General features: G+C 36.9%; 1 protein-coding gene across 2 annotated transcripts in view; it reads left to right on the top strand.

Annotated features, from left to right (window-relative positions):
* The window catches only part of pak1 (p21 protein (Cdc42/Rac)-activated kinase 1), a 79080-nt gene that overhangs the window by 33827 nt on the left and 25617 nt on the right, over positions 1–19636 (top strand). For both annotated transcript variants that reach the window (XM_067419950.1, XM_067419949.1), the window contains exon 2: positions 13278–13494. In XM_067419950.1, the coding sequence (XP_067276051.1) occupies positions 13302–13494 (193 nt within the window). In that variant the 5' untranslated portion in view covers positions 13278–13301. The remainder of the gene's footprint in view (positions 1–13277; positions 13495–19636) is intronic.

Here is a 19636-nt window from a genome sequence, read left to right as displayed (position 1 = left end):
GCTTTATAGGCAGTTTTATTTGTGAAATCACAATAATTTTTTGCAGAAAAATAGCACTTTTATTTTTTTCTCCCCCAAAATCATGCATCCCTTCCCTAGCCTGACAAGCCAGACCCACATCAAGATGTTTGGTCTGGAAACTCACCATAGACATGGCTAAATCCGAGGGGCGGGATAAACGGTTGTCTTTCAAACTCCCTCTGCACGCGATAGGATAGCGCTACAACCAACCAGAGCAACGAAGGTGAAGCAGAGCTTGTTGATAGATTAAACATTCACCGTATCCGGTCGGCTAAACTCCGAACACATCTTCCGTTTTTAAGAATGACTTCAGTGCCGTTCTTGTTTTTTTCTCAGAGAAATGCTTAACTCCAAGTCTTCCAGAGTCGTGGTCAAAGCTGATTCGAAAGACCGCCGTTCGCCAGTTTCTGTGTTTACTAGAAGCACGCAAACGCAACTCGGGCCGTCGTCACTATGGCCTCGCCCGCCGACTCTATAAACGACGTGATTGGCCCGTCCAGATTGTGAGGAATACAGCTCAGAAGGGTATTGAGAGTTCCTAGACGACACTTGTGGGCAGATTAAATTTGCTGCCGCTAGGGTGCGTCTAGATTTCTAGGCTAATGCATCCCTACATTTAGGTATTGATTTTACAATATTTTTATACAATAAAATGTGTTCGGTCTCCACCTGGTGTCCAATCTGGGCCAAAATCCCAAAACCAGCTGAGAACCTTTAATCTAGACTAAATTTGTTGTATTTATATTTTTCTGTATCTACTTAGTACAAATTTATCCTCACAAGTCAGCTAAATTTGACGAATCCCTCCTTTTGGGGGACATCTGAGAATATACTAATTTGGAAAAAAAACGCCTATGCAAATATATACTTGTTTTTTTTAAGCTTTGGTTTATATTTACAGAGATGGTCTTATTATTGGGAGATACAAGGGTCTTTGGCTCTACCATTGGAGCAAGCCTAATGATTAACTTGGATCGTGTGCCTTGATAACCAATCACATTACAGCCTTATAGCCATTCAGATTTGTGCCAGTTAGTTCAGCCGGATTAATGAGAAGTGAACTGAATCATACCTGTCTCGCAATTGACTTCTCTTATAAAACAGCATTTTTTTTCAGTGTAAACTCTAAAAATAGATAAATCCAAAATCAATGTTTAAGAACAAACAGGAAGAACTGTCGATTCATTAAATAATCTATCTCCTCAATAAAGCGGTTTATTCAGCAGTGAAGACTCCTCCATTAACATCCATTAAAACAAATGCCCTTTCGTCTCCTTTCCTGCATACTGCACCGTTAGCAGGCACTATGCTTTTTTTGACTAAGATTGCGGGATTGCCTTCAAGAGGCTTTGGCATTTATAATTAGCTTTATATTGAAACAGTGGACATTAAAGGAAAGCAGACGTTAGTGTGAGAGAGAGACAGACATAGAGAGACCATGATGCAGGCATGATGAAGTATCCCTCCATCCTCCATGAGTTGTTGCTACCAGGATAAAACTAGAGGATGGTCTGGACAGTTCACTTGTGTTTATTTCTGTGATTGCATGTTATGCTCAAGTTTATCCAACACTAATCCAAATATCCAAGACTAATCCAAGAGCTAAGCCAATTTGAACCAGTCTGACAAATGGTGAGTTTGAGCATTGTTACGGTCACTGATGGAGTCTTGTGTTGTAGGTTGTCATTTTAATTCTCTGCCTGTTCTCTGTAAATTGGCTGTGTTTCTTCAGTACCATCTGCTCTAGTTGGGCTCTGGCCGTGGAAGCATCACGACTCCAGGGATTGGATGATCTCTATAGTTCTGCTACACACACACACACACACACACACACACACACACACACACACACACACACACACACACACACACACACACACACACACACACACACACACACACTTAACTCTGCTCTATTAACATTAACCTAAACCCAAAATTAAATTTAGTTACAATAACAACCAACATTATTTACTTAATTTAGAAGTTATTTTCCAATTACACATCCCCAAAAGTCACCAAAGACAGGTTCTGTCACATTAGCCCACTTAGTCCCATAAATATGGTTAATCAAACCACACACATATGTGACCCTGGACCATAAAACCAGTCATAATAAGGGTAATTGTTTTTGAATTGAGAGTTATACATCATATAAAAACTTTCCATTGATGAGTGGTTTGTTAGGAGAGGACAATATTTGGCTAAGATGCAGTTTGAAAATCTGGAATCTGAGGGTGTAAAAAAAAATCGAAATATTGAGAAAATTGCCTTTAAAGTTGTCCAAATTAAGTCCTTAGCCATGCATATTACTTCTACTAATAAATGTTTGATATATTTACAGTAGGGAAATTCATAAAATATCTTCATGGAACATATCCTAATGATTTTTGGCTTAAAAGAAAAAACAATAATTTTGACCCATAAAATGTATTGTTGGCTATTGCCATAAATGTACGACTTTTGGCTGGTTTTGTAGTCCAGGGTCACATATATCTAGTATTTGTACCATGGTAATCATTGACCTACCCTGAAGTGTAAATATTGTTGTACATAAATATGGTTATATTTCAGTATTCAAATCTGATACCAATATTGCACTACATATTTACGTTACATCATACTGTTACATCATGCTGCTGATTGCAGGCATAATAATGCTGTGCTTTTTATCTTATAGGTTTACTTACCATTTGCTCAAGATGATATATTTTAAAAAGAAAATGCATATTGTAGAAAATATTTACACAAATCATCCAATTTAAAACTTTAACCAACTACTTATAATGCAATAATCAACTTACAATCAACTTCATTACTCAGGAAGGGCTCAAACACATTATCACAAATAATGATGTTAAAGAACCATGCACTCTAAAAAATGCTGGGTTAAAAACAACCCAAGTTGGGTTGAAAATGCACCGACCCAACAATTGAGTTGTTTTAACCCAATGGTTGAGTTGTTTTAATCCAGTGGTTGGGTTAAATGTTGCTTAAGACAACCCAATTGCTGGGTAAGAACAACTCAACCATTGGGTTAAAACAACCCAATTGTTGGGTCGGTGCATTTTCAACCCAACTTGGGTTGTTTTTAACCCAGCATTTTTTAGAGTGTGATGTAAACTAATGAAGGAGATAATGTGTGAATCCATTTAACTTTTTTGTGGATCAAATGTAAGGAATGTTTATAATGTGCTGTTATCTCTAAAATTGTGTTTTAGGAATTTTCAGCAATTTCAACCATATATTTGTGAGTTCAGTATTCCCTCACACCTTGGGAATAATTCAGTATATTGAGCGGTGCTTTTTTAATATATGATAAAATATACACTAAAAGTGTCTGCCTGCATGACCCCCCACCCCCCGTGTAGATCATTAGCATGTACATAAAGCTGCAACATTGTTTTCCATCTGTAACACAAGCCCCCCACTACCACCAACACCCCCCACCCACCCCAATGACCGCCGGCACTGTTATGATCATCTCTCTTGGTTTGAATAGATGCCAGGGTGTGCACACACACAGACACACACATGCATTGCTCGTTCTCACATCATCCGTCTTTGAACATCAGAATTTGTAAGTATTTTGTCTGCAGGGTGTTTATGCATGTGTGTGAGTGCATGTTTAAGATGACGGGACTGCCTGCTACCCAGTTTAACCCTGGAAGAGCCCGTCCTCCTGGGGAGATGCAGCGCGTTTTTAAAGCTGAATCTCCAGGGAACTGTCAGAGGTTTGATGCCACTAGGGCAGAGTTTGATCACCCACGTGAAATATTCTTTGCATGATGACACTGTCATACAATTTTTCACATAGTTTAAGTTTTGAATTTTAATGGTAAATGCTTCAATTGAAACCTCAGCGGCCTGCTTGTACAATCCTGTTCGGGTCAGTTTTTTCATGTATAACTTTTGATTTAATTGGTTTTGGATTTGTAATTGAGTGTTTGTATTTCCTCTGGTATACCATTTGTCTTTAAAGGCATAGTAAACTATGCATTTGCACTAAACAAATATTTAACAGGAAATAATGTAAAACTTGTTCATGAGGATTTAACTGGGTGCTGTAATTTGTATTTTGCCCACAGAGCTTTTTATACTTCGACATAAGTCATTTTATGCATTTTTGCATTTTGATAAAATACTTTAAAAACAAACATTTTATTTCTTAATGTTTAGTGATGAATTATGCAAAATGAGACCAGGAACATTCATTGGGAAAGCAAAACATATTTCAATTTGTCTTAAAAAGTCCACTATGAATGTCTCGCCCCTGTCCAGGACCAATGGATCGTCGAGAGACTCTGATGTGCAGTCAGGTCTCAGCGGTCATGTTATGAAACGTATCCGTTATGTCTGTGAGCCCATCGCTGTGTCATAACAGAGGGCTGGCAGAAGTTTAAATGAGGTCCAACATAAAGACAAGTATAAATGCATACTTTGGCGAGGAGAGAGACAGGTTTGTTTCATTTATATGGAATGTCTGCAGTGGAAGAGAACTGCAAAAGAAGCAGTCTCAGCCTCAGACTGAATGCGTATGCATACACCTTGCATATTTCTTTAAATTTTAAATCACAGAATTTACAATATCTCATATACAAGATACAGACTGGGATGATGCAATTAGTTTCTTGAGGAAGAACTGCAAGGAGTTTGCTAGATTAGTGTCAAGAGTTGTTTTGAGGCATTTAGTGTCTGTGTTATATTTTGTAAAAACAAAATATAAAAATTAAAGCTAATTCAAAATATGAATAAATTATAGAATAGCATATAAGTAATACTAATAACACTGATTAATACATTTAAAAGGAAATTACTAGCAGAAGCAGTAATATTTATAGTCTTATAGAAATGTCAGCAAAATTAATGTTATTGCATTTTTTAAACTAAATGTGCTTGGGTGAGATTTTATATTTCTGACTTGTGAGTATGTGAAGATGCTTGCAGTGTAATTTTATCCTCTCACGTGTCTCTGTTTAGTATAATTTTCTCAACACCAGCTTGAACACGAGATTAAACCGCATGTGTGCCAGTTCTGTCTCTGTATGGCTTCACAAAGGTAATGAAAATCTGTTTATGGCCTTGCGTTGCAGGTTTCATAAAGGACTTTTCAAGCTGAGGAAAATTAACCACATGTCAGAGAAATGACTTAAGGAAACATTTCCCAAAACCTGTCAGGTGACTCGAAAGAATGTGACAACGGTGATTAGCATGTGCGAGGAGTAATCTGAAACCCTGTCCATATCCAGTCCAGAATTTAATTTATTAATCTTACACGCACAAACTCACCTTAAAGGGATAGTTCACCCGAAAATGACAATTAGCCCATGATTTACTCCCCCTCAAATCATCCTAGGTGTATATCAAATTATTTTTCTGTCGAATACAATTGGAGTTATATAAAAAAAGTCCTGGCTAATCCAAACCTTTATAATGGCAGTGACTGTTGCTCTGTTTTCGAAGACCATAAAAAATCAGCCAAAATTACTTTATAAAGTTTTAAATATGGATATTTTTCTTGCACAAACACATAATTTCACTTCAGAAGGCCTTTATTAAAGGGGGGGTGAAACACTCAGTTTCAGTCAGTGTCATGTCAATCTTGAGTACCTATAGAGTAGCATTGCATCCTGCATATCTCCGAAAAGTCTTTATTTTTTTTATAATTATATAAGAAAGATGCGCTGTTCCGAGTCTTTCCGAAAAAAGCTGAGCGGGTGGGGGCGTATTGTGTGGGCGGAGCTAAATAGTGACGTATGCGCGCCGCTGTTATTGTGTTGAGTGCGTTGTAAAGCTGTGTCATCCCTAACAGCGGGAAAACTTTATTCAAAATAAAAAAAAATGGCTTTTAATCAGATACAGCCATACATCTATGATCCGGAATCTGACCCAGAGGCTGAAGTTGAACAGGAGCTGCAGCAAAAAACGACTAGAGCAGGACGTCTCTATGTGGTACAACTTATGTTATTTACGTATTTATACTTGAATTATATCTTTTTTGGTGACATTGTTAATTTCTTGAAGTCACATCACCTGTGCAGCGCAGCCTACGAGCCAGCGCTTTGATGGGCGTAGCCTGTTGCTTTCGCACTCTCCCTCTCTCTCTCTCACGCTCTTCCGGTAGAATTGTCTGTACGGCCCATACATGGAAATTCCAACCTATTAACGTCAAGTGGACCCATGATCGAAAAAAACTTGCCGAAACTTATGACTAACCGGAAGTAGTATTTTTGACAAAGAAATACTCCCATCAAACGTCCACCTTAACTTTTGAAACTTTAGTATGGGATTCCAAGTCTTTAACAGTGTAAAAAGATCAGTATGCATGAAACAGCATTTCACCCCCCTTTAACCTCCCAGAGGCATGTGGAGCACATTATTTGATGGACAGATGCATTTTTTATGGACTTCAAAAACAGAGCAAGTAACTTGTAAGCAACTTAGATTTTATTCATCTGAAAGAAGAATGTCATAGGATGACTTGAGGGTGATTAAATCATCGGCTAATTTTTATTTTTGGGTGAACTATCCCTTTAATAAGACAAATCCATAAATTAACAGACTTCCAACATTTATAGCAATGGCTATTTATAGCTATTTTAATAGCTGAAGCCGTTTTGCTTCTTTCACACCTCATTCTGTTACACCACAAGAGAGACCAGAGCTATTCTTATCCCGACAAATGATGTGTCTTTGTTTTATGTGATCTCACATGAGCTAAGAAAACCCCATCTGATCTCACATTGGTCAGCTGGACCAATGTAGTGATTTGTCAGCAGGTTTGGGAAATGTCATGGCCCTCGACATAACCTTGAGTTTTGATACACTATAAAACAACTCAACCAGGTCTAGCCTCTTTATTTTTTATTTTTTTGTTTGTCATCTTAGTACTTTGACTTAAACTTGTTTTATTTCAGTTAGTTGCCAATGCCACGGCAACATTTTTAGTTTTCAAAACTTAAAAATAAAGATCTTCTCACATTGTTACCAAAGTTTAACCAATAAGGTAAGAGTTACTCAATGCAAAAATGGAGGAATTTGTTTTTTTTAATCATTCAATTATATATTGAATAGTAATCCTATCATAATGATGAATTTTAAAAAGCATTTTGGCCCATTTTATTCATTTTTATGTTAAGCGTTTTATTAATTATTTTTATGTATTAATTTATTTAATATTTTTCAGCTTTATTTCAATTAAAAAGTATTTTAATTAATTGCTAGTTGTAGTTAACAATAACACTGGTATGTTACCCAGTCAGAATGCATGTGGACTGTTTATTTGTTTAGACACATTGCTAAATGAGTTTTAGTTGTTAATTTGAACTTTGTTGTGTTTTATAGAAAGAAGAGAATCACAGATCTGTAGTTTTAACCATATTAACAACACCATTTGATCTTAGAAGTTCCATTAAGTATCTTGTAAATACAATGGCATATATTAATATATAAAGTACCACGGTATTCCACCTCATTTTTGTAATGCCAGTTTAAGAGTGGAAGAGATGTTTTGTAAAGGTTAACGCAGGTGGGATTTGGGCATCAGTATCATATAGCCTGTTCCAGTCAGTATTTCAGTTTAAATAAATGGGTGATTTTTTTTTTTTTTTTTTTTTTCCTTTTCTTCCAAAACCATTGATTTCCAACTGGCCTGAAGATATGAAAATTAAAGTTATTTTGCTAATGAAAAATCAGAGGAGATAAAATCAAAGTCCCTTTAAGACAAGTCATTTCACTCGACAGCTATCATTGAAATGCCTCTCGGGCATGCAAGTGTAGCTTTAATCTCTTTGAATAGTGAAACATCAAATTCTCCAAAACTGTTTGCCAAGCTTACAATGATTCAATTTCATATTTGAACAGCTGTCTCATAAATGTTGTTTCTAAATTCACGACTCATGGCCAAAAATTGCATTTTTCAGGTCTGGACCAAGTGAATGCGTGTGTGCAATCGTAAGCGCGCGTCTCAGACTGTTTCTACAGGAACCGGAGCTTCTAACGGTAGCTGCAGTTACACGATCACTTTACTAATCAACAATTGGCTCTTATTTAGAAGGCCGGACTTATTCCGCCATATTGGCACATTGCACTTGCTCCAATTCATTGTAATACTAGTGTACCATACCATCTTTCTATGCAAAAAGTTTTAGGCTGAATGCAGCATGTGAGGATAAAGTATTGAAATACTGTAAGCGATCAGTAATGGTACCTGACAAACACATGACTAAGCACAGGCTGCACCACACTGATGTCTCGCCAGTACGTCACGCCACCTTGAAGCAGCACAGGAAAATCATCAGGTTTCATCATGTCATTTAAATGTGGACGACCTAATAAACGTCACACTTACACGCTAGAACTACTTCCTCTTACGGTATATGTCTGGATCTTCTTATGATGGTTTACATGGCTCAGAACTTGGTTTTAGTTTTTGCGTGTTCTCTTTGAGGTAAAGGGTAACACGCGTTCAGCTGTGAATGAAGCCCTTTGTTTACTTGAATGAAATGCACCTGAGGTTTGTTAGATGCTTATGTGTGTGTGAAAGCACTGAGGTTAATTTAATTACCAGAGACCAGACCAAAGTCCCTGAAACTTATTCACTTCCTCATTCCTGCTGTTTTACTGGTCTTTGTCTTGTGTACTTGTGTTTTGGTGATTTATAAATAGTGGCTTTATTTGGATATGCATCTCGTAAAGGCAACTTTTGTTTCTCATAATTGCAACTTTATATCAGTATATCAAACTATTTCACAATATTTTAGTGTTTTTGGTTAGGGTGTTTGTTCAGATGAGTTTTTTCTGTATTAATGTATTAATTTATTCATCTGTCTGTCTCCTTGTCTTTGTCCATTTAGTTCAATGTACTTTTTTATTTTAATTTATTTCATTGTCTCTCTCTTATGTATTTATTTTAACTATTTATTTACCTATTTATCTATATAAGTTAAGTAAAGATAAGCCTAATTTTTTATTTTTATTTTATTTTTTATTTTTTTGGAATTGTTGTCTTTTTATTGCAATATGACAGTATTTAGTAATCAGGACGGTATCAGGAAAGGTCCACAAACTCGCATCACCCGAAACACCCCAGCTATATGTTGGCACATTACCTACAAGGTTGTAAGCACTGACATGTATTTAGTAATCAAATTTTGTTTTTAATATCACTTTCTCAAAACCATTGTTTTTTTATTTTATATATCATATTTTTGAATAATTTTTAAATAGATGTGCAGGGGTAATCTCTTTTCTAGACTTGTATGTCAACAGTTGAACTTGAAGACCTCCAATCTGTGTTTAGTTTAACTAAGGTGTGTGTGTGTGTGTGTGTGTGTGTGTGTGTGTGTGTGTGTGTGTGTGTGTTTGTGTGTGTGTGTTAAAAGAAACCACAGTGATGACAGACCTCTGCTAAATGTGACAGCGCTGTCTGAAATATGAGTCCACATGGGCGTTGTTAGACTGTTTGTGTGTGTGTGTATTTTGTGGGGTTTGCTATTGTGTAGACTAATGTCTCAAGGATAGTTCAACCTGAAATCAGCTATAGGCCAGTTAACAGTCTCTAAGAGGAAAATGGCATAATATTTTTTGCAAAAATATAAAAATGTAAAAAGGTTGGTGTGAATTACAATTTAGGGTTAGGTGACATAAAATATCATTACCTCAGCTAAACAATAGAGGTCAATGCATGGAAAGTCCCACCATGATAGAAAAGCAACTGTGAAAGTTTAAAAATGGTTTCACAAGTCCACATGGACCCTGTGCTCAAACAACGGTGTGTGTCTCAAGCCATCATTCACCAGCTGCGTGTGCATGTGTTTAGTGTTTCTGTGACTTTAACACACCCGTGTTGTTTTTGACTGTGTGTTTGTTTGCCCCGCTGCCTTTCTGATGTCTGTTTGCTTGTGGCTAAAGTGTGTTTACAGGTAAAACAGTTTCCTATCTGTGTGTGCTCTTCTCGATCTCTGCTATCATGTTACACCATTCATGGCGAGTCAGTCACAGATCAAACTCATAGTCTTTCTTGTTCACCTGTGACATCACATCAGGGAAGGCACAGCCTCTTAAAGCCGGCACACACACAGCCACTCACACACTCTGTCAGCATCCAGCGGAGTTGCTTTTCTTACGGGAATACTGGTGGGATTGCTTGTCGGTATGCCAGGGGGTTTTTGGTAAGGTGAAGTTTTATAGATTCAGCAGACAGAAGATTATTTTTATTATTATTGTTGTTTACTAGTGGTGATAGACTTATTGGTCATTTTGAGTAAATATTGTGTATAATGTTCATTTTGTGTGCATATAAGAAGCTGTGTGTGTGTGTGTGTGTGTGTAATTAGTTTTATGTATAATATCCTTTGACAGTAAAACCTTATTTTGGATACATACCTCGAATGGTTAAAAAGAGATAAATATTTAATGAATATACTGCTGGTGGCTGTTAAAAAGAGCTTTACAAAAAAATGGTTGTCACAGGAGAGCCCTACCCTAAATGCATGAATGAGAATTACAATGGGTGTCTATAAAACAGAGAAGATAACAGCATTAGTAAATCATAAAATGGAACGATTTTTTTGTGCTGGGAAAAATTGACCAACTATGCAACATCTCAAAGACCTGATTTTACTTTTTGGTTAAGGTTTGGAATGTGCAGGAAGACTACTCCCTATATGTCCCTCAGATAAAACTGAATTTTTAATTATTGGACAGAAAAGCTCCACAAGTAGTAACCGAGAATACTGTCTAACACTTGATGACTGCTCTGTCAAGCCCTCGTCGTCAGTGAGGGACCTGGGTGTGCTCTTTGATACCAATCTCTCATTTGAAAGCCACGTTTCTAGCATCTGTAAAACTGCATTCTACCATCTTAAAAATATATCTAAATTACGGCACATGCTTTCAATGCAAAAGCCTCAACAGTTAGTACATGCGTTCATGAGCTCAAGGCTAGATTATTGTAATGCTCTACTGGGTGGTTGCCCGGCTCGCTTAATAAACAAACTCCAGCTAGTCCAAAACACAGCAGCTCGAGTTCTTACTAGAACCAGGAAGTATGATCATATTAGCCCAGTTCTGTCAATACTGCACTGGCTCCCTATTAAACATCGCATACATTTTAAAATCTTGCTTATTACTTATAAAGCACTAAATGGTTTAGCTCCCCAGTACTTAAGCGAGCTCTTAACACATTATACTCCATCACGTCTATTGCGGTCTCAAAACTCTGGCCAGTTGACAATACCTAGAATATCAAAATCAACTGCAGGCGGTCGATCCTTTTCCTACTTAGCACCTAAACTCTGGAACAGTCTTTCTAATATTGTTCGGGAAGCAGGCAGACTCTTTCAGTTTAAATTTAGACTAAAAACGCATTTCTTTACAATGGCATACACATAGAACATTTTTTACTTGATTATGATTATTCAGATCAATTGACTGATTGTTAGGCTGCATTAACTAGGTCAGCCGGAACCGGGAACACTTCCAATAAAACCTGATGATCTCGTTACATCATAAAAAGAGTGGCATCTACACTAATGTTAGTCTCACGGTTTATCCCGAGGTTTATCCCGGATCCAGGCCGTGTCCGGATCGGATGGTGGACCTGCGTCTGGACATGACCAGCGCATCCTGGAGTGTCGGCTGAGTCCGTGTCAATTTGTGTCTCTTCTGAATTTGCCTCATGCCTCATTACCATCATGCTCAAAAAACCGGTCTCAATACAATACAAAAAATACATAACAATAATTCCGATCTTTCATGTATTCATCCTCTTGTGTAATCGACGCCCCATCCTAAATAAATCCGTCTCTTGCGTGATACCCTGAAATTTTGAATAATTCGATCTAATATGATTTCTGACCAGTAAGGTTGCCAGAATAATAATCTTACACGGTGTGTTAATAGGCCAGATGAGAACTGGCACCCCGACTGAGTCTGGTTTCTCCCAAGGTTTATTTTTCTCCATCACGCCCTGATGGAGTTTTGGTTCCTTGCCACTGTCGCCTTTGGCTTGGCTTGCTCAGTTGGGGACACTCAAATTATGATCAAAGTTATTCAACTAATTATACAAATAAAATTTATGAATTAGGTTTGAATTAATTCTATAAACTATAATACAGGTCTGCCAACATTGTCGCTATATGATAAATTAAAATAAGCTGATAACATCACTGTTTTCTCCAGAACGACTGTACAGCCAAATCTAATTTTGTTGCAATATTATCCTGTTTGACACTGTGAAGCTGCTTTGACACAATCGTGATTGTAAAAGCGTTATATAAATAAAGTTAGTTGATTGATTGATTGATATATGTACATAGTTATTTTTACTTTTCTTTTTTTCGTATTATTTAAAAATTATTATGAGTAATGTATCGCAAGCACAACTGTACTGTGTACCATAAGTATGTATGTATGTGTATGTATTTGTGTGTACATAACTGCGGATATACTTGCAGGTAAATTTATGACATGAATATATTCAGATATATATAGTATCTGATGTACATCTGAATGAAGTGTGAGAAAAAGTTAATTAAAAATATATATAAAAAAAAACATTTATTAATTTAGCAGATACTTTTATCAAAGTGATTTGTCATAGTCATCAATATTCATATGCTTTTTTTACGTTAAAAAACTTTTATTTATTTAATAATTTTAAAAAAATTGTGCTTTAACTTGTTTTTTTTTTTTCCTTTTTAATCAACATTTTAGTTAATTATAAAATGGTCCACATGGCAAAATATTACATGTAGTCTCTATTTAATCATTAGTATGTGCTCACCGCAGGATGTCAGCTTCCCAAAAGCATTTCATGTTAATGGACATTCATCTGTCCATTATTACTTAACCCTGGTTAAAATTGAGGTGTTATCAGACTCTGGAACAGACTGTTTTTTTCATAAATGAAGGCTCAATCCCATTAATTTATCTTTCAGGTTAGAATCATCCTAAAATGCTTATTTGCTGCTCAAGAAACATTTCTTGTTACTGGCATTATCATTCTTGAAAATAATTTGTGCTGCTTAATACTTCTGTGGAAACCTTGATACTTCAGAGGTTGTTGTTCTTCTGTCTTAGCTTGGGTTTTTTTCCTGCTCTGTCCTAGTTTAATCTAAATACTATTAAAAGAAGATTGGTGTGGTAATTTGTTAAATCTAATTATGTCTCAGTTTCATTCCAGCAACCCCTGCTGTTAATTTACTTTAGCCCCTCCCCCTTTCACCAATTCTAGCTCTAAATGGTTGTTTCAGATTTTGCCACGCCCGCAGCTGAAGATGTCAGACAATGGGGAAGTAGAGGACAAGCCGCCAGCTCCGCCCATGAGAAACACCAGCACCATGATTGGCTCGTCCAGTAAAGACTCAGGCCCACTGAATCACGGCTCCAAACCTCTGCCGCCCAACCCAGAGGACAAGAGGAGAAAAGAAGGCTTCATCCGATCGATACTCACCGGAGGAGGGGACAAGAGTGAGTGATGTTAATGCTACTAGCTAGTATTATTTTCTACTAGAAAACAAATATTCTTGCTCAACAGGCCTTTTGGCAGTTCCGAAGTAATATTATTGTATAAAAAAGAATAAATAATCAAGAAAGCATTTTTACCGGCAGTCATTCAGGGTTAGCTTTAGGGTCAAAGGTGATAATGAGCACAAGCAATTTACTAGACATCTGTTTAGCTAATAGCAACTTTATGGCCATTTTGATGTTTTGTTTTGTTTTTATTCAGAACAATGAACACATATTTTGGGTAATTTCTCCTTAATTTGGCACATCAGATTCTTACACTTTCTCAATTGATAACGTGCATCCACTCGTGTCTCCATGGTTTCAGGAGGCCTGTTTTGTGTTATTTACCAGCCCGTTAGCACATCATTAATATTAAAGACCCTGCCTGGCTTCAGCATGGAGCAGATGAGGATGACATCCAGCCGTTGTTTAATAGGAATTAGCAGCATCCGTTCAGATCCGACACGCACAGGAACTGGCGCAGAGCGCAATGTCTGTGTGAGAGACTGTGCCAGACTGTGTATAGTTTGTATTGTCTTTATGAAAATCAGCACTAAGCCTAAAATGGCAGAAAACTAGTGTCAAATACTTGCTTAAAGGAGATTTTCAGAAGTCTCAATGTAGAACAATCAAAATGAACACAAAATCCTAATTGTTTGCCTGCATGTCATATGACCATTAAACATACAAATCTGTTAAATAATCAAAAGTAGCTGTCAGTATCTGGTTTGGGACCAGCTGCTTTAAATTGTTTTATAATGTTTCATGGGGTGCACTTATAATGTTAATATGATTTTTTTACATTAAAAATGATAAGTCATAATTTAGAAATGGAAGGGATTTTTCCTACCCTGTCTTTAGCAGTTTGATTTGAAAGGTCTGTTTGAAGGAGCATGTCTTCTGAGACCTCAATGTGAACGCCTAACGCCAGCTTCACACTGCACGCATAAGCAGGGCGTAGGCAGCGCCGAAGCAGCGCGTGTGTAAAGCAGTAGCAGCGCACACACCTTTTGCTTTCACACAGGCAGCGTTTGTCGCGCGCAGTTGTGTACAGAGTAGCTGCTCTATAATGGATACGTTTGCATTTCTCTTTAATGTATTTGAAATGGAAATAAAGCAAAGATTTATCATGTAGCTAATTTTATTTTAAAAAATTGTTTCACTTGTTTCTGATGTTTTTTTTTAATTTCGTTTAGTGCGAGTTTTTGATAGAAGAAAGGCCATCGCACTATATGCACCGCACTATACACCATGAAAAGCACACTGTTAAAAAGAGAGACTTCAGGAAATTGTCTTGAAATATTGGATAGGCATCAAATTTACATGCATTACCCATCATAAACCTCTTAAAGATAATTCATAAATGACTGTAATAACTAAGAGGAAACTTCTTAATGATATATTGTAGGCTAAATGAGCAAATTATCTAAAAACGTTTTTTTAAAAATGACAAAATAATGCACATCATAGTCTATCTACATGTCTATACTGTACAGTCCCTGACAAAAGTCTTGTCGCTTGTGTACAAATGGACCTAAAGTGCCTCTGAAATATATTTCTAATCAAGATTTTTTTACAAGAGATGGCTCATTTTAATCCCACCAGCTTTTGTGATAATGTTTCAGTGAAAAACTAAACTTTCAAAAAGTATTCTAATATTCACAGCTTGGTAAAGCCCATTGAGTCAATTTTTGCAAAGACATGTGTTGTCACCTTGTCATATGAGCTTCCCCTGTGACTAATAATGGATCAATTAGGTCTCAAGTGTGTATAAAAAGAACCCCAGTACACTAGACCTTCATATAAACTGCAACTAGACCTCTGCAAACATGCCTAAGATTCACCCTGAGACTAAAGTTTTGATTATCAAGAGGCTGAAGACCAGATCCACTGCTGATGTGGCAGACACCTTCAATGTGTCTCAGAATCAAGTACAGAGGATTAAAAAAAAGATTTGAAGAGACTGGAGACGTTTTTGACAAGCCCAGGTCAGGCAGACCCCGCAAGACAACTGCTCAAGAGGACCGTTTGTTGGCTCGAAAATCCAAGGCCAGCCCATTTTCCACTGCAGCAGAGCTCCACGAGACCTGGTCACCTGAAGTCCCTGTGTCATCCAGAACTGTTTGTCGGATTCTGTCTCGAAATGGCCTCTATGGTCGAATCAGTGCCCAGAAGCCAGCACTAAACAAAAGACAATTGAAAAACCGTGTGGCATTTGCCAAGGCCCACAGCCTGCTAAAAGGATGGACGCTGGAAAAGTGGCAGAAGGTGTTTTTTTCAGATGAATCTTCTGTTGAATTACACCACAGTCGCCGCAAATATTGCAGGAGACCTACTGGAGCCAGAATGGATCCGAGATTCACCCAGAAAACAGTGAAGTTTGGTGGCGGAAAAATCATGGTCTGGGGTTACATCCAGTATGGGGGTGTGCGAGAGATCTGCAGGGTGGAAGGCAACATCAATAGTCTAAAATACCAAGAAATCTTAGCTACCTCTTATATTCCAAACCATAAAAGAGGCCAAATTCTGCAGCAGGACGGTGCTCCATCGCATACTTCCATCTCCACATCAAAGTTCCTCAAGGCGAAGAAGATTAAGATGCTCCAGGATTGGCCAGCCCAGTCACCAGACATGAACATCATTAAGCATATGTGGGGTAGGATGAAAGAGGACGCATGGAAGACGAAACCAAAGAATATTGATAAACTCTGGGAGGCATGCAAGACTGCTTTCTTAGCTATTCCTGATGACTTGTATGAATCAATAAATTGTATGAATCCTTGCCAAACCGCATGGATGCAGTCCTTCAAGCTCATGGAAGTCATACAAGATATTAAATTTGGATCTCACAGCACCACAACTTAATTTGCTGACATATTTTTGCATTTGCAGTAAATTTGTTCAATTTCTGCATAGGCGACAACTTTTGTCTTGCCAAATTGTGACCTTTCTGTCTTGATGAAATGATAAATATTTTTTCTGGGAAAATTATTTATTTCAGTGCATTAAACATCATTTGGGAGGGTTTTAGTTTTCATATGAGCTATTTCTAACACCAATTAATTAATTAAAATTCAGGTTAATATCAGGTATTTCTAGAAAATAGATAAGCGACAAGACTTTTGTCAGGGACTGTATGTGTTCTATATTAATGTGTGTATATTCTATTTACCTATCCATATTTAGTTGTTTGTTCCTGAGACAACGAAAGATTGTCAAAAACACTTTAAAATGACTTACCATCAGCACCAAGAGCCACTCACGCTCACCAACTTCCTCCCATGCTTTTTCATTCACTTGCAAGTCTTTATAAAGCAAATTGTGTGGATCATAGAGAACTGTGTGCTTCTCAACCTCCACGATGAGACGAGTGTCGTCCATTGCTGTCTTTCCAAGTACACTCTGAAGAACGCCTGTGACGCCACGTGCTTTTGTTTATCGTTTCTGTTTTTATGCCAGCATATAGTTATAATATATACATAATTTAATTCATATTTAATTTAAGCTAAACTGGCATACATTATTTAAAATTAGTTTTGTAGTTCAGGCAAAAATGTATGGCAGTGACTTCGGTTTTTGTGTAGAACTTTTTTTTTCCACAGCGCCGGATGTTATATGGTGACTGAGAAACACACGGAACACTTCACTAAATTATTTCATGTTTTTTTGTGTTATTTTTCATGTTAACCAGGTTAATTTTGATCAGAACAATGTACTGTGTCTTTAATTTATTGTGAGCAGTGCGTCAAAAATGGAGCCGACGCCGAAACGATCGCGGCACTGACGCTTCTGCTCTGCTCCTGCTGCGCTGCCTCTGCTGCCGGTGTGAATGCACTCATCTGTTAACATGAGCGCCGGAAAAAATACGCGCTGCTTACACCCTGCTTACGCGTGCAGTGTGAAGCCGTGATTGGCTAACATCTTTGCATATGAAATAGCTAGTGTTATATGTGGAACTCTCTCAAACTTTAAGCACGCATTTACTATTACAGCTCTTAAGGTTAACTAATCGCGAAAAGTGTTGATTATAGCATTATATTTAGATTTATGGCTTTATATTTAGATATGTAGCCAATTACAGACGCAACGCAGAAATGCAGTGAGGTCGGTGTGTGATTGACAGCTACAGCTATTGTAAAGGGAGCATTCTTTAATCACTTTCTATGTATAATTTAATCACAGTTTCAATAACAGATTATTTTTACCCTACCAAGAGAAACAATGTGAAGTTGACCATTTAGTCACTGGCTTGATTTACTTACACAAAGACAAGGAACATCTGAACGTTTTAGAAGGTCACAGATCAGGCACTGACACACTGTGAATTAACACAGTTAATTAAATGTTGTCGCATTACTGTCGAGTCCATATTGTAAAAGTCTGTTTGCAAATTTACCAAATAATTCACAGTGAAATGTACTGAATACAAATAAATAATGCTCAATTTAAAAAAAAAAGATATCTTGCCAACCCCAAAGCCATCTTTATCGCTCGCTAGCTCGTAACCTAGAGTTAGCGTCTCTGTTACCTAGTACATGGCTTCATGATTCGGTGGGCAGGGCTAAACAGGCAGTGATGTAAGAGATGTTGGCTTCAATATAAGCTGTTTTTAGACTAACGAGAACGTTTTGAGTTCACAAACTTACAGGATGTTTTTATAGTACAGTACATACAGTGCTAGGGTGTGTTCACACGTGACATCTTTTTTATTAAAAACTGTTGCTGAGTAAGCGTTAATGTTAGCTAACATTAACAGATAGTTTTGCTAATGACAAGTAGTAGATGATAGACTTACCTGAACATCTAAGGATCCATCCAGTCTGTGCCCACACAGCCTCTTAATGGTGTATATTATGGGAGAGTTTTGTGCTCATGTCTCCTTGTGCTCCGACACTAGTACAGCAAGTCCATCTACAGACATCTTCTCCATTTTCTCTTGTTGTTATGGAAACTACATATATCGCTACTTGCTTGTCCTTAGTCAGCTGTCAAAAAGGCGCTTGTCTTGGGTGTTCTTTATTCAACTTGAAATGACGCTCCGAGGGGCAGAAAAAGACATCAGCAGTGGCGTATAAAAAAAAAGATGAGTGTCTATTCACACCATCACTGTAAAAATTATTTAGAAAAAAAGTTACCTGGTTGCCTTAAAATTTTAAATTCATTGAAATTAAAATTGAGTTAATACAGTGAACATTTTTTGAGATTCGACAACCTTTATTAAAATATTATTAAAAGATTTTGTAAGCATATTGGGTAATTGTGTGTTTTATTTCTGATGACGCAGTGAAACATGCCAAATAGTGCTATTTTCATGATTTAGCTATTTTCAAAATTTTAAGGCAACCAGGTTACTTACTTTTTTAAGATAAACCAACAAAACAAAACAAAAAAATGTTTTACAGTAAAGTGCAAATAGCGTGCATTGTTGGCAAGTGCAATTTGCACTGACAATGCCTGGTTGGGACAAACAAGATTAAAAAACGCTCATATTTTAACATCTTCAGTGGCACAATCAAAAAAATGGATCTTAGTTTTGAAGCGATCTTCCCGGGTTCAAATCCGCCTTTGGCAGAGATGATCTCCCTTTTCTCATCACAAATCACATCAGAAAGGCATTTACTTTCAATAAAAATTAAGAAAATGTTCTAAATGTTGAAATAGTGTCTAACAAAATATTTAATAATAATAAAAGCATTTATTGGGTAGGGTTAGGGGTAGTTGTAGTGAGGGCTTTTATTGCCCTAATAAGGCGGCATCCATTTAATAATTTTAATAAATATTATAATTTACACTCACTGTTGTGTTAATGTACAACAATACTAATGTGCAAATAGTATGTATCTGTTAAAATAAAGTGTAAATTGCATGTAATTACTATTTACACATTGGTGTAAATAGAATATATCACTATTTTCACTTAGTAAATAGCATCTACAGCTATTTACACTTAGTGTAAATATAATCTGTCTCTAAGAAAATGTTATTTTCACTTAATATCTTAATATCTAGGTTTACTCCATAGGATTATAATGTAAAACACTCTGGCAGGTTAAAAAAAGTGTGAACATAGCCTTATATGTCAAGGTAATTTTGATTTCTCAGT

This window comes from Pseudorasbora parva, chromosome 16 (genome assembly GCF_024679245.1).
Source record: "Pseudorasbora parva isolate DD20220531a chromosome 16, ASM2467924v1, whole genome shotgun sequence".
NCBI classification, from domain to species: domain Eukaryota; kingdom Metazoa; phylum Chordata; class Actinopteri; order Cypriniformes; family Gobionidae; genus Pseudorasbora; species Pseudorasbora parva.
The sequence above is the reverse complement of the archived record's forward strand: the minus strand, read 5'-3'. Positions and strand labels throughout refer to the sequence as shown.